Source organism: Ambystoma mexicanum, chromosome 12, assembly GCF_040938575.1.
Source record: "Ambystoma mexicanum isolate Mex_15411 chromosome 12, UKY_AmexF1_1, whole genome shotgun sequence".
Lineage (NCBI taxonomy): Eukaryota > Metazoa > Chordata > Amphibia > Caudata > Ambystomatidae > Ambystoma > Ambystoma mexicanum.
In genome coordinates this window covers 666,410,273-666,425,157 of record NC_090936.1, presented here as the reverse complement: position 1 = coordinate 666,425,157, position 14,885 = coordinate 666,410,273, and the positions used below count along the sequence as shown (strand labels likewise).

The 14,885-nt window shown below is 44.7% G+C and overlaps 1 protein-coding gene across 3 annotated transcripts in view; it reads left to right on the top strand.

Moving 5' to 3' along the window:
- Positions 1-14,885, top strand: part of LAMB4 (laminin subunit beta 4) — a 933,969-nt gene that overhangs the window by 514,746 nt on the left and 404,338 nt on the right. For all 3 annotated transcript variants that reach the window (XM_069629159.1, XM_069629158.1, XM_069629160.1), the window contains one exon: positions 9,584-9,705. In XM_069629159.1, the coding sequence (XP_069485260.1) occupies positions 9,584-9,705 (122 nt within the window). The remainder of the gene's footprint in view (positions 1-9,583; positions 9,706-14,885) is intronic.

Here is a 14,885-nt window from a genome sequence, read left to right as displayed (position 1 = left end):
GGGACATGACCAGGCTGGGTTGCATGCCCATGGTGGATGGGCTGCCTGCGGGACATGACCAGGGGTGCGGGGTAGTCCCCTGTGGTGTGGTCTGCCTGCAGGGGCCATGGAGGGTGTTGAGGGAACACCTGGAAGGACCCACACTGCCAATTCACGTGTAGGACTCCCCACGCACCCCCGAAATTCACGTACCCCGCTCTGACAGCACAATCACGTGTGAAACTTCCCGAGAACCCCAGTAATACACGTACCCCACTCGCACAGGGCCTATCGCCTGTGAAACTTCACACGAACCCCAGGAATATTGGCCCTGTGTGAGCGAGCTGGGGTACAGTTCTGTGTAGTTCTGGGGTACAGCGTGAAGTTTTACGCGTGAAAGGGCCCTGTTGAGTGGAGTATGTGTATTCCTGGGGTTCACGGGAAGTTTCGCCCGCGATTTCATTAGGGTACGTGTATTCCTGGGGTTCGCGTGAAGTTTCACCCGCGATTTCAGCAGGGTGCGTGTATTACGGGGTTCGCGTGAAGTTTTACACGCGAAAGGGCCCTGTTGAGCGGAGTACGTGTATTCCTGTGGTTCGCGGGAAGTTTCACCCGCGATTTCAGCTTGGTACGTGTATTACGGGGTTTGCGTGAAGTTTCACCCGTGATTTCCGCAGAGTATGTGTATTACGGGGTTCGCGTGAAGTTTCACACGCGAAAGAGCCCTGTTCGAGTGCAGTACGTGTATTTCAGGGGTGCGTGGCAAGTTTTACACACGAAAGGGCAACGCCCGTGCACAATATGTCACAGACGCGCTTACGCGCTAAGGGCCTTTGGTCCAATGATATCGCGTACGTGTGCTGACGCACTTACGCACTAAGGGCCTTTCCTTGAATTACACGCTGACGTGCAAAATTTTCATGTGCCAAATCACTCCGTATCAAGCTGGCCACGCGTACACACACGGAAGACCACGCTCCTGCCCTGAAGGCCATTTTCCTGCCCCCAAGAGCCCCGAGCACGCTCCCACCAGCCATCTGCTGCTGCCTGCCTGCCTGCTGCCCACGTGCCCTGCTATTTGGTGCCTGCACGTCAGCCATCTGCAGGGGTCCAGTTGCTGTGTCCACCCCTGCTGGAACAGAAGACTCCCAACTGGGATTCCATCGCTCCACAGCCCAGCCCCAGGACCCAGTTGCCCACCCACTCCTGCCTCTGGGGTTGCTATGTCGGGCACATCTCCAGCTGGCACCACTGGCAACCCCCAGCCAGAGAGGCAGAGGGCCACCAGCTTCACTGCCACCGAAGTTGGTGTCCTGGTGGAGCATGTCCTGGGGCATTATGATGCCCTCTTTGGAACAAGACGCGCCAACAAGGAAGAACGGGAGAGGATCTTGGATGACGCAGTGGTTGCCATCAATGCGGAGGGGGTGGCAACCCGCAACTACCAACATGTCAAGAAGCGCTGGGAGGACTTCAGGTCCAGGATCCTCATAAAGGCCCGGCGCCTCGCGGAGGGGGGCCGGGTCAGCCTGAGCAACATCCAGATGAGGGTCCTGGAACGCTTAGGCCCAGCGCTCCACACCCAGATCCTTCGGAGGCAGACCCGTCTGGAGTTGAGCGGTAAGTGGCCAAGCATTGCTGTGTGAGACAGGGCATGTTGCAGTGTGCTGGTAGTCTGATACTTGCCTGTATGTGTGACATAGGCCATGTATGGATGTGTGTGTGCAGGTACATCATGGTCATGCATGTGAGACCAGTTATGTGTGAACCACATGGTAGGTGCATGTGTTTTAATGTCCACCACAGGACCCACCTTATTTCACCCCTATACTCCAGTCGAAATCTGATTTTAATCAGGTCCACATATATTGCCCAGTTTTGTTACACTATCAAGACCACTGCCTTACTGCTCTGCTGCCACTGACTTTATTCTGCTACTGGACATGCTAAGGTGCCACTCCTGTCTGTCCTGGTCATGCTTATGGGCCCATACAGAAACTGTCACACATGTGCAACAGGAATACTGCCCCGTTTTATCCATAGCTTAACTGGTACAGAAAAAGCTCCACAATATATCATCAGGCATTGCAGCTTTTGCAGTGATGATTTGGAAAGGCAATAGGTAGTTAAGGTTATTGTATGTAACACAGTATTCTGGCACATGCCTGCTGTATCCTCATTTTTCTTATGTTGCTTTTTCTTATCACTGTTCGTCAACAAAGTTGATACAGACAAATAACTAAAGAGGTGCACAAATGAAAACTGACAATTCCATCATATAATATGTGCGTTTTGGGACTTAATGTTTTGTAAGTGGATTTGTTTTTCACAGAAACCAGACAAGCGTCAAACAATTTATGCAATGAAAATTGGATCAACTTCAATGTAGCAACTTCATTAGAATCTGTACAAGGATGATTGTGGTGTTTTGAGACGTGTCTATCTGTAGACGATAATGAATTATAAAACAGGATGTTAGATTGGTATCAGTAGATCCCTGACACTGTGGGTACTCCAAGCAGTATAGAACAATATTCTTGGTTTTCTTGCTAAACTTGTGATTTTCCTTCCAACAAATAAAGACTTTGGGCTTCATCACGAGTTGAGCGGTTTCCCAGCGGTAAATCTGCCGGAACCCCCATCCAACGCAAATAGCGTTACCGCAACTTGGTCTGGCGCTATTAGCGCTGGATCACAATTTGCCATGGCAGGGTAAGTCCCCATTTTCTTTTGAGTCCATAGGAATCAATGGGGCATTTTCAGTGCAATTACTGTGGAGGTAATTGCGCTGTGGTAATTGCACCGAAAAGGGGCAGAAGGTCAGCGCATTTACCTCCAGCTCAAAGCTGGACAGAGCGGTAATGCAGTATTTGTAGCATTGCTGCCACATTTTGACTGCTGCGCCCAACTCCTGATGAGGCTTGTTTTATCAAAATTGATCCTGATCTTATAATGTATGCAGTGTTCCCGAAATGCGCACAATGTTCAAGTCTGATGGAAATTAGATCTAACAGTGCTACGTTTTCATATGACTAAATCTGCTATTGGCACATATGGTATTCTTGTCCCATTCTCTAGAAGGGACACATTTATGTGATAGGAGCAAACACATTTATTTTGCTGAGGTGCTCCAGAAGATCTGACAAATATAAATTGAACAAGAAGGGAGCAAGTGCGCACCTCTACTTATACTTAAACTAGTATGTTGTCATTATTTTCACAAACAATTGCCAACCTCACTGGTCCCTAATTGTCTGAGAATTAAATACAGGGACAGTTATGTAGGTGTAGGTTGATAATTGTTGAGTCCAAGACTGAGGACGATACACCCTCAGAAAATCCTTCCAAGCATGTACCTATGTTTAAATATAAATGAGGATATCTGGTCAGTACGAACTCTGACACTTGCAAAGACGTTGAGCCACAGTGTTCATAGGGTGTTGTGGGATCTCAAATCTAATATTCTCTTGGCTGGCAGGTGTGTAGAAAAAAGTAAAACTTCCTAGTTACAGAGATTAGAAACATCAGAACACATTGACTTAATTAGGCTTCAAAGCCCTGGATGAATGGAGACATTTAGGGAGATGTGTACACCACCATCTGGTGAGAGATGTGCAACCAACGCAATGGTGAAACAACAATTCCAACCAAACGACAAGACACACCTCTCTAGAGGTAGTACCTATGGAGCCAGGCACTTCTTCAGGAGGGGAGGAGTGTGGCTAGGGCAGTTCAGTTGGTCCACATAATCAACTAAAGACAACATCTATTACTGGTCATGTCACACATATAAACTCTTTCAGGTTAAATAAGAACTTTACGTACACATAACACATGATGGAACAGTGTATGTATAAATAACAGTGGTCAGTTAAGACCAAATACACCCCTACTACTAACATACTAACATGTGAGACCATTACCTCGTGATAGGCACCGCTCCACTGCACATATAAACTATGGGGAGGGAGAGTCTAACAAGGGAGCCTACGTACAGTAAAACATTACATTTCCACAGTTGTTATCAGTGCCCAAGATGCCACACAAAGAATAATCTGTGTATTCCCGACCCTCGGGCACATAGTAATATTATTGATCCAAATGTACAGTACACAGTAAAATACAGACCCATTGAGATAAAAGTGGAAATCCACCTAGCCAGAGGGCACCAAAAGGCAAGAATACATCTATCCTGATTGTACTGACATGTTACACTCGTAGGAAACAGAGATACAGTAAAACCATACAGTGATACAATATAACCAAGTATTTCACATTGGCAGGAGTGGAATGTAAGACTTTAAAAATGCATTTAGAATTCAGAGCAACCCACCACAGGGGAAACCAGAGGAGACCCCCCTTAAAGAGATCTAGGGCCAGGTCCGAGCCCAAGCAGCCCCAGGAGGAGATGCGGGCAAGCAGGATAAACTCCAATACAGACCATTGGGGAAACGTGACTGAAGCAGACCTACAGAGATTTCCAACAAGGCATCACAGTGACCTTGAGGATAAGTGTCAAGAATAACTTACCAACCTAGTCCCAGAGATATGTACTCAAGGTTATGGTTCCAGAACAGATGGTTCCAGGAAGACGGAACAACCCAATGAGTACAGCTCTACTTTTGCAGGGCGATTAAAGGATCTGTTAACTCAGGGACCTACACCATGGATCAATGACAAAAAACGATGGCCACAAAGAACAACAATTACCCTTTTTTGGAGTAGCAGAGGTGGAAGTAACAACAGAAGTGACTGCAGGAGGACGGCAGAATCCGGACTAGCAAGTTCTGGTCGCTCGAAAGACAAAGTGAGGCAGTCCACCAGCGCAAGATGGCTCCACAATGAAGTCTATGTTGAGGGTGAGTACAAACAAGCAGATGGGGAGGGGTATTGGTTCCCAACACCCTTCCATGCGACTGTAGCATTTAACAACAAGGCAGGGGGCCCAGGCTGTTAAAACTGTAAGCATGAGTAAAAACACCAGAAAATGGTCCCAGCACCCGAAGCCAGACCAAGTCTGCAAGGAGGAACAGGGGAGGATGAGGAAGGCCCAGGAATGATGACCAGCAGAACTGGGGCTGAGGCCAGGACACAGAGTCCAGCCAGTATGGCCAAATCCAGTATTAAAAATGCAACAAAAGCTTCAAAGCAGTACAAATCCTCCAGCAGGTAAGTGCATCTGATCCACCCCTGAAAATCCAAGATAACTGAGTGTAGGAACCGGACGTCCCCAAGTCACCGATAACAGAATGGGGTTTAAAACAAAGGTTTTGATGGCCCACCTATCGCGTTAACCCAAAAGCCAACAAACACCTGGGACAATCCCGACAGGATGTGCAATTGACCCCCCCAGGGACAGGGACTGGTCTAAACCAGTTCAAACCACTCTGGAGGGTGCAGCGATGGCCTCAAATGAACTTATCTGTGCACAACTGGCACTTTAGGCCTGCATCATGCTTTCCCATGACAAAGGAATGCCCAAGAAACAGAAATGCTGATGGTAGGACATAATAATACGTTTATACCCACATGGCTGCTATAAAGAAACATTGGGCTACCAATCTGTAAAACATGTTGCACACCTGGTGAATCCATAACTAACTTATTGCTGCCAATAGCCCACTCCCCTAAACCAATGTAGGATGATGTAATCACACTAGTACACAAATGGGGGTGGTTAAAAATCACCCCCGTGATAGTTGCTTTACGGCCTACCAGGGCCTTATAATAACAAAAGGTTGCAGTGGGAGGGGGTCTTCAGTAGACGTCCCTCCGCCCACAAAATGAAGTCAAAGATTCAAAAGATAACAGAGGACAAAAGCACAAAGTCTAAGGGTCCTTTAAAAGAGGTCGTAGAAATGTTTAAAACTCAACCACCCGTACATCAAAATTCACCATCGCACGATTTAATCAGAAGCACTTGATGCTCCTATTTATTGCGGCTACATGTTGACATTCTTTTCCATTAATGCTCAATAGACTCCTTCAAAGCATTTCACTCCCACAAAGAGGACGTGAATCAACAGTGATGTCAGTGAGGAGAAAGGTTTGAGAAGTGTGGGTTTCACATGTATTTTAGGTGTTCATTTTGAGTAAGTCATGCGTTACCTTTGTTTTGCTGACGTATTTGTAAGCTTGAACATTGATTAGTCTATGCTTTGTCTATGTTTAACCAGGAGACAAGGAAGGCCGTGCCCCCTCAGCTGGGCATACCAGTGGGTAGCACCATCAGGCCATGCCTTGACTGCACTGTGCCCAGCACACGACCAAATCTAATGTCTTGTGTTAAGTGCGGCTAGAAAAATACAATGACAGCCTCTGACGTCAAAGGTGCGTGCTCCCACATATTGTCCAACACAAACAAACGAATGTGTTGTATCTATTTCTTTAATGCAAAGGATATAGTTCTGTTTTCAATTTAAAAACCTGTTTGGGATTTTTCCAACACATGTCAATATCCATGTCACATATTGAAAAGGACAAAAAAGATACATAAAATGCATGCACTAAACACGCACGCGATAGCCACGAAATGTACAATACAATAGATGGAGAGCAGAGAATGTTCAAATTCCAAAAAGCCTCAGAACCAGAGCAGGTGGCACTAGCTTCCCAGTCCTCGCCGCCACCAACTGGAACTTATTACCCGCCGAGATTAGAGGTAGCAAATCCCACCTGTGTTTCAGGAAAGCAATAAAAACGATGCTGTTTGTATAAACCCCTCTTGGGCCCTGTCAACTGTACAACCGATGTAATGTCAAACGTCCTTTTTTTTCCCAGGCTAGGGGTAGATACGATCTTGATGTAACCTCCTCTATCTACCCCTCCTTGCACTGAAACTAAGTCATTATCTTGCAACAGCGCCCCGATGCCTCTGGGCTGTGTGGCGCTTTACAAATGTAAAAATAAAAATAAAATAAATGTTGAATTGATGGTCTCTGTGCGGGTGTCTTTATTCTGGCGAGGCAGCTGCTTTACATGCCCACTTTCTACACTCCATGTAAGGCGTTTAAGCTTGAGTTGAGAAACTATTTCGAGACCCACCCCTGATTCTATAGGTTAGGAGGATACAGATAAAGATTTTCAGACTACACTTTCCATCACAAGAGAGACGTTCTTTTCTTGGCCACACAAGTTGTCCTCCCTCAAAGAAGGTCCAGCCGTTCAGAATGACCGACATTTTGGGATGTTAAGGAAACAAACTGTACTCAGATGACATTCTGTGTGCTAGGGACTGGCAAACAACTACGTTTTAATGAAAATACTGTGTTGTGAATGTGAAGTGTTTTGTACATTTCATGGTCTGTATCATTTGCTGTCAAGTGCGTTTTTAGTGTTGTCAGATTGGGTTTCGCCAATAATCGAAACATTTCTGGAAACCCGTTTCTATTTTATTTTTAAGTGCAAGAAATTCAAATGTACCTTGCAATAAATAGATAAGTAAATGCAACACTTTAGTTGCTTTATTTTTGACAGTAGTTATGAGCATATACGTTTGACGTGCAAGCTCATTCTATATTACGTGAACAGAAGAAGACCACCTGAACTTAAGAAAACAGCGAGAAATGTGACCTATCAACTAAAACCAGAATGGAAGCAGCACTAAATCCTCAACCAACAGGCAACCATTTATGGAAACATCGACCAAAGGAAAAATCCACTCCCAAATTACAATAAAATACATGGGCTGAGAGGATAGCTCAGGAGCAAGTCGTTTGTTTGGAAGCAAGACAACGCAGAGCAACACAGGTCTAAATCCCGGTCCTGTTCTTACAGACTGGTCTCTGGCATTCAGCATGTTATTAAAGGTGAATTGATTAATTAACACATATATCTGAACTCTGAGGTCAGAACCATAGACAACAAATTCCCCAGACACCATTCTGGCTAAATTGGAGCATCAAGGTCCTTTGCCAACTAGTTCTACAGTCAAATAAAGTACACCAGACCAGGCATCTGCATTTTCTTCAACACAAAACCTGGAAGAACCCACATCCAGCAGGTGCCACCATATGTCAATGCAAATCAGACTGAAGGCCTGTTAAAAACAAGCATTGGCACAGCCAAAAATGTTGGCTTGTGTATAAGTATTAGCTAATTCCCAGGCACTGCTATTAGATGGCTAGGTACTCACACCATTTTGCACCTGCTACCACCAATGGGAAGTTAATTCCACTACGTCTGATCCTGACAAGTGCCTTTCCCAGGCCGACACAAAAGCCCAAACTGTTGCCATTGTGTAGAGTAACCTCTCAACAACAAGACAAAAAAATAACAACCCTCTGGGGAAAATGACTCAGTGCACCCTTTTGTGAGATAAACAAGAGCTTCATTTGTAAACACAAAGGAAACGGTGTCAGGTTATCATAAGTCCACTGCCGCAGAGCTCTCTCTCTTCTTCAAAGCAATCAGCACGTTATAAATGCGAGAATCATCATTTGTGACGTATGAAATATAAGTGTCCATCCCCCACCCTCATTGGCTGCTGCCTATTTACAAACTACTGACCACATGTAGACCCCTGGTTCATTGGTCGCGTCTTCTCTGACTCTGAAGTCTTCCCACTTGGGTGATGATCTCTTCACCTTGGGTCACTGTAAAATGATTGGTTAAGTCTCTGAAAACACTGGCCTGCCCTAAGACCTAATCACGTGATGTGCACCTGGCCATCAACATGAGCTCATTGGATAACTTTGAGGTCAGTCTGGTCCTTGCGAATAAAGCATCTTTTTTCTCACCTCAAACACACAGGCGCCCCCGTCGTGTCTCCCCGTCCTAAACATATAAGAGCTGGCATCATCCTTTGCTCTCCCCAGTTCAAATCAGAGACTTTGTTATCCTCTGCTCCCCCATTATCAACTACCGCTCCCGAAGGGCAGGCCTGGGTTTCCTGAAGGTTCCGCTAATCAGTCTAAATTGTGAAGGATATAAGAGTCTTGCTCATGGTAGTTCAAATGGGATGACCATTATCCTGGGGGCGCTAGTGTCCTATATCACTGCTTGTGTTTTGGCAGCTCAAGACCCATGCCCTGGCTCCCATTGGTTTGTCCTTCACAATCGGCCGCAGCCCTTACTCGTGTTGGACCGCACAAATTCTTTTCTAATTTAGCAAAGCTTAAACACAAGATGTATCTGTGTGTTTTTGTTTATGTTCCTTACTTCGCCTGGGATGGGGGAGGAATATTCTACCACAAGACCTCATTGTGTCGTGCTTTCAACACAGCCTGCGAGGATTCAGGCCTACCTTCGAATATGGTGTATCGTGCGCATGCAGTGTATTCGCCTAGCATTCTATGAAGCTTATTGGTTGTTTTCCCCATAAAGTCTAGATGTGGCTATATGGGAGTTGTCGCAATAAAGATGCCATCTTCATTGTGCTATTTACTGCCTAACAAAACGCATCTAACTTGCCTGAACAGGCTTGCTATGCTGAAAGTTACTGAGACGTCGCCATTATTCCATGTATGTAAGCCTTTTGAGTACCTTCTCCTGCAGAATACAGTGAATGATGACGTTATCAAAGAGATGTATGAATAATTTGAAGAACAGTCAGCAGATTCAGTAACAGTGGACACTGATTTTGTTTTGTGTGTCCATGTTTCAGACCTCGGGAGATTGGAAGGCAAAAGTAGTGGTTAATTCCACGGAACCCTCAAGCAGTGCCCGCTGCAGAAACACGGCGACCCTGAATGCAGCTCAAATTGTAACCCTGCCTGCTGCTTCCAGGTAGGTCTCGAACATGCCCATGTTTTAACTCGTATGAATTTGAGCACTAAGCACTACTGTCTGTATAATAAGAAAGGGGACGCACGAGAAGAGCTATTTCAAAATCATGAAACCAGTCGTCCTTTGAAAGCCTCATCATCTCATATCACCATGCTATTCTGGATACAAGGGGCAGTATTGTGGGACATTTGCCTGAGCTCTGGCGAGGGCCTGTTCCTGGGTGTCCTGTCATGAGAACCATATGAGTCCGTCCAGGCGGGAGTGGTGCGTGTCTGTGGTGCCAGGACAGACAGTAGATCCAGAGAGGCTTCTGAAGAAGAGGTATCACCTCGAAACGCGTCAAGCCATTGAGAGTGGAATTTCCATCAACTTTTGATTATGTTGACATTATAATGTTGTTATGCAATTTCTCCTGTCTTCACTACATTTTTATGTATAAATAAATAGGTGTTCACTTCATCCCTGTACACCTAAAATGCAGAAACCATTGTTCCTCTGTTTGATGTTATAAATTTTGTCGAATCAATTCTCTAAAGAGTGCTTAAAAACGAATATTGCTAACTATATCCTTAAGAATCTACGCCCTTGTTGCGTAGTCCAAGAGTGTGCAGGGGACGGGAGGACTCGAACTTTGGGTCCTCTTCCCTTGCGGACATTTGCACTTGAGCAAATGCTCTTTGCACATGCACAATGACACTAGTGCCAGTTCAAATACAGCAGGGGTGTATTTGCACTGGCACAAATGGGATTGCCAATAACACGGAAGGAGGTAAAAGGGAAGAAAAACCCGTAATAGACCACCCTCAAAAAGGTCAACAACCTTTGGTACTATACATTAGGGTCCAACAGGCATCTTGTTTATGTTCCACATCGGTAACCTTGGGTCAACAGAGTGATTGAAGAAAAGAAATCTGCCCTTTTATCATTAAATCAACAGGCAATTTCTAGAAAAATATATAAATTTTATTGATAAGCACAAAGGTCAATCATAAGAATATATACAGGGACAATACATACATTGAAGAACAAAGCAGTACATCTGTACAGATAGTTCTGGCATTAAGTAATTCGAAGAAGAGGAACAATATCATTTACTTATGTTCAAATTGACCTCCCATGTTCTTCAATTTCAACAGCAATAAAACAAGAAAGAGACATCAGTGCAACGCCATAGAAAAAACAGTCAGTCTCAGGGTGTGTAGGGCAGGGCAAGGTAACTGTCCTCATCATCTCATATCCCCATGCTATTCTGGACACAAGGGGCAGTATTGTGGGACATTTGCACTTGAGCAAATGCTCTTTGCACATGCACAATGACACTAGTGCCAGTTCAAATACAGCAGGGGTGTATTTGCACTGGCACAAATGGGATTGCACATGTGCAAACAGGGTTTGTGCTTCTGCAAATGTACCTTAATTTCACTGCTGATTCTCGTTAACGTGTTTTTAGCTGATCCACTTGTGCCAGTTTGGATCCTGTTTCCAGGTCATCTTGGCTGGAAAACCATCCCAATCCGGTTAATTCGGTGGGAAATCTATCAGTGAACGGCGATTCTTCTTTCTCCAGTGCAGATCTTACCAACTCGGTCACCAGCAACTAATGCTCCTTAAAAAATGTTTGCCTCCATGGAATTGTATTTTCAAAACGTTATACATGTCAAGAAATCGACCCCGAAAGTCATTGATTAAATACATCACAGCGTGTGTAGAATTCATATGCTGGGGAGATCTGTGCCCTACACTGGTACAGCCATTCTGGCCAAGAAGACTTGTTGTCTGGCTGAGGTGCAGGGAACAGTTACTGAGCTCAGCCGGTCCATTAACACGACCACCACTGCAGCTAAATAGGAGCCATCCTGATACCAGCTTGGTTAGCACAGACTTAGATTTTGAGGGCAGAGTTGGAGAGTATGTGGCACAAAGCTTGACATGTTGGCATCTCTTTCCCTGATAAGAATTCTGGGCACAATTCACAGAGGATCTGTAGTAACTTAGAAGTTGCTAGGAGATAATCAGATTTAGACCACATGTCTTTAAAGATATGCCAAAAGCATTTGCACTGCAGCAAATCTGCAGATGCCTGGAATAGCTTGACAATACCAGGCCGCAACTCAAAGTCACAAAGATTTCCTTAGGTATGCTAAGATGTACTCCAGTAAAAATCTTTGTGAATAAAGATGGCTTCTCTGAACGTCTGGTGCTAATAGCATTATTTAATGTGCTCTAGAAAAAGGTCTTAGGAATTGATTCCTTAAAATTCAGCAAGGTTGTAAAACTCTGAGACCAGCTTTCACCAATGGATGGACGTGGCCGCCCAGTGGCAGCCATAGCTATTGCCATTCACTATGGCACCACCAGGCATTAACTCTAATTTCTGCTGGCAAGAGCGGGTGGGCCTGATCAGAGGTCTCCACCAGCAGGAATTTCACCACCAGCGGAGTCCTTCGCTGAGCCCTGTTGGGTGGAACAAGGCCTTTTTTCCTGGGAACATACCTCCAAGCCTCTTGGGACTGTAAATGACATTTTAGTTAATATGTATGTGCTGCTGTTTTCATCTTCTATTCTTCTCTTTCCATGTCAGGCTAAGACAGAGAGGCCCACCGAATATCTTATGAAGGGTTCTATAAATCAGTTATAACATAGAATGCTCACAATAACAACGGTCTCACTGAGGAAAGATATAAACAAGGGCTGTTTTGCTTGCCATTACACACTGGTACAAAGATCAGCAACAGGTTTTTGTGTGCACGTTAATTACTTTAGCTTCTATGTTGTCATCATCATCAACTTTATTTCGGTTAGTTAACCATAAAAGTACATGTAAGATAAAACATAGGACAATTAATTTCTTTAAAAGTAAAATAAATTCGATACAACCCTTTAATCACAGTTAATGTATAAGTAAAATTCAATATTTTAAATCTTAAAACAACAATACAAATTTTGACAAGTAAATACTAAACGTTAATTATTCATGACAGTGGATAAAACAGAATTGGAGGAGAGCCAACAGCTTGCAGCCTCTCTTACGCTCCCATAATAATACCTGGCTTTTGGGCTAGAGACTTGGTTGTTAACATCCAAACCCTATGGATGTAATATGCGGTTGGTCTAACAACATTAATGCCCAGACACTGACCTAGACATTTCACAGCACTAGCTGCCTGCTGAATTCTAACCGCTCTCCATATGGGGGTGGGGAGGAGTCAGATACATATTTCTAAGGGCAGCAGAGCCACTACAAAATAGCAAGAAATGCTTAAGTGTCTCGTTACCCTCCTTACATAGTGGGCAGATGCTTGTATTACCGGGTAGCCACTTTTGCGTGACTACAGCCACCGGGGAGAGTTCCCAATCGGAAGCGCAAATACAGTGTGCCGTTTCATAAACTGGGCATATCGGGTCCAAATATTGTTTATAACCCACAGTGTGCCTTAGTTGTAGATATTTGGGGTGCAATTTAAGGGGAGCAGCGTCCACCAACATCTTTTCTTATCACACACATGGCTTGGCTTGTGGTTGTGGGATTCTGCCATACATCTGGTAAATCCATATCCTGGAAGGATGACTTTACATCGGAAACCCACTGTAAATGTTTGCCTCCCACCATCGTCAAAAGATTGAGTACTGCATTACGGTATTTCTCGAGACTGCGCTGCCTCCAAAGTCTAGCCCAGAAGACGACAGGCCTGGCACCGATCTGATCACCTACTGGGGTGCATCCCAGCTCCAAAAATACCAATTCTGATGGTTCATTTGCTGGTAACAGTAATAGTTTCTTCAAAAGCTTTTGTTCAGTAATACATAACTTCGACACATTACTGTACCCCCACAGTTCGGAACCGTACCGGGCCGAGGGAATAGCCTGTTTGTGGAAAAGGGCCACGGCTGGGGAGATTGCACCCCTGCCATGCTTGGCATGAAATGCCAGAATTGCTCCACCAACCTTTTCTAGGGCCGTGGATGATATTAACACCTGAGCTGCCCAGCCACCCTGTTTCCTCAAATCTCAGCCCGAAAAATCATAACATTCCACCTGTTCCAGCACAGAACCATCAACTTTAACCTTTAGTGGGGTGCGCTTTATGCCTTTTGGGCGGAAAACCATCACTTTAGATTTTTCAATATTCAGGCTGAGATCTAGCTCATTACACATCTCCACAAAAACAGCCAAAGTTGTCTTCAACCCTTGGGGAGATGTTGCTATTAAGACTGCATCGTCAGCGTAAAACAATGCCGGATATTTATCTGCGTCGATTTTGGGACAATCCAGACACTCTATCAATATCCTGTCAATCACTTCTTGTATCTACATTTTAAAGAGAAAGGGAGCTAAAGTGCAGCCTTGTCTGACCCCTCTGTCAACAGCGAAGGGACTAGTCGTTTCACCACCTGCCCCAAAACGGACGCTAGCTGTGTTTAAAGAATAAAGTTCTGGAATAATGTTAATCAGGACAACCGGGGCATTGCGTTTATGTAATATTTGCCATTAAGTAGTTCTACAAACTGAGTCAGAAGCTGTTTTTAGATCAACAAAAGCTACATATAAGCTCATCTTCTTTAGAACGATATATTTTTGTAATAAAAGGAAAAACATAAAGCACTGATCGATCGTTCCTCTGTTTTTTCTTAAGCCTGCCTGTAATTCGTGAACTTTACCACCCCTATCCGCCAAATCTTGTAGATGTTTCAGGATTACCTTATCGAATAGTTTGTCAATGCCATCCAATAGTCAGAATGGGTGGTATTACCCTGGGTTATCTTTACCACCCTTTTTATAAATTGGAATGATCACTGCCTTTCTCCAAGATTCAGGGACCACCCCTCTGGCCAGGATTGCATTGAGACTCTGGAGAGTACAGGGGCCCAGATTTCTACTTTATCCTTTATTAGATCAGTCGGAATAAGATCTGGTCCTGCAGCTTTCCACTGCTTAGGGATTTTAGGGCTGTAGCCACCTCTTCGCTAGTCAGTATCAGAACCTCACCCCCGCCAAGAGCTATTGGGGTACGGGGGAACATTATTCTGATAGAGATTGTCAAAATGTGACCGCCACCTCTCCTCTTCGATATTACATCTGTTACCCTTAGTTCCGTCGTCAGTGGCAAATGGTCACTTTCGGGTCTCTCTATTACTTCAAAGTCGATGATCTTTGACCAATCTGATCCTGTGATGAAAAT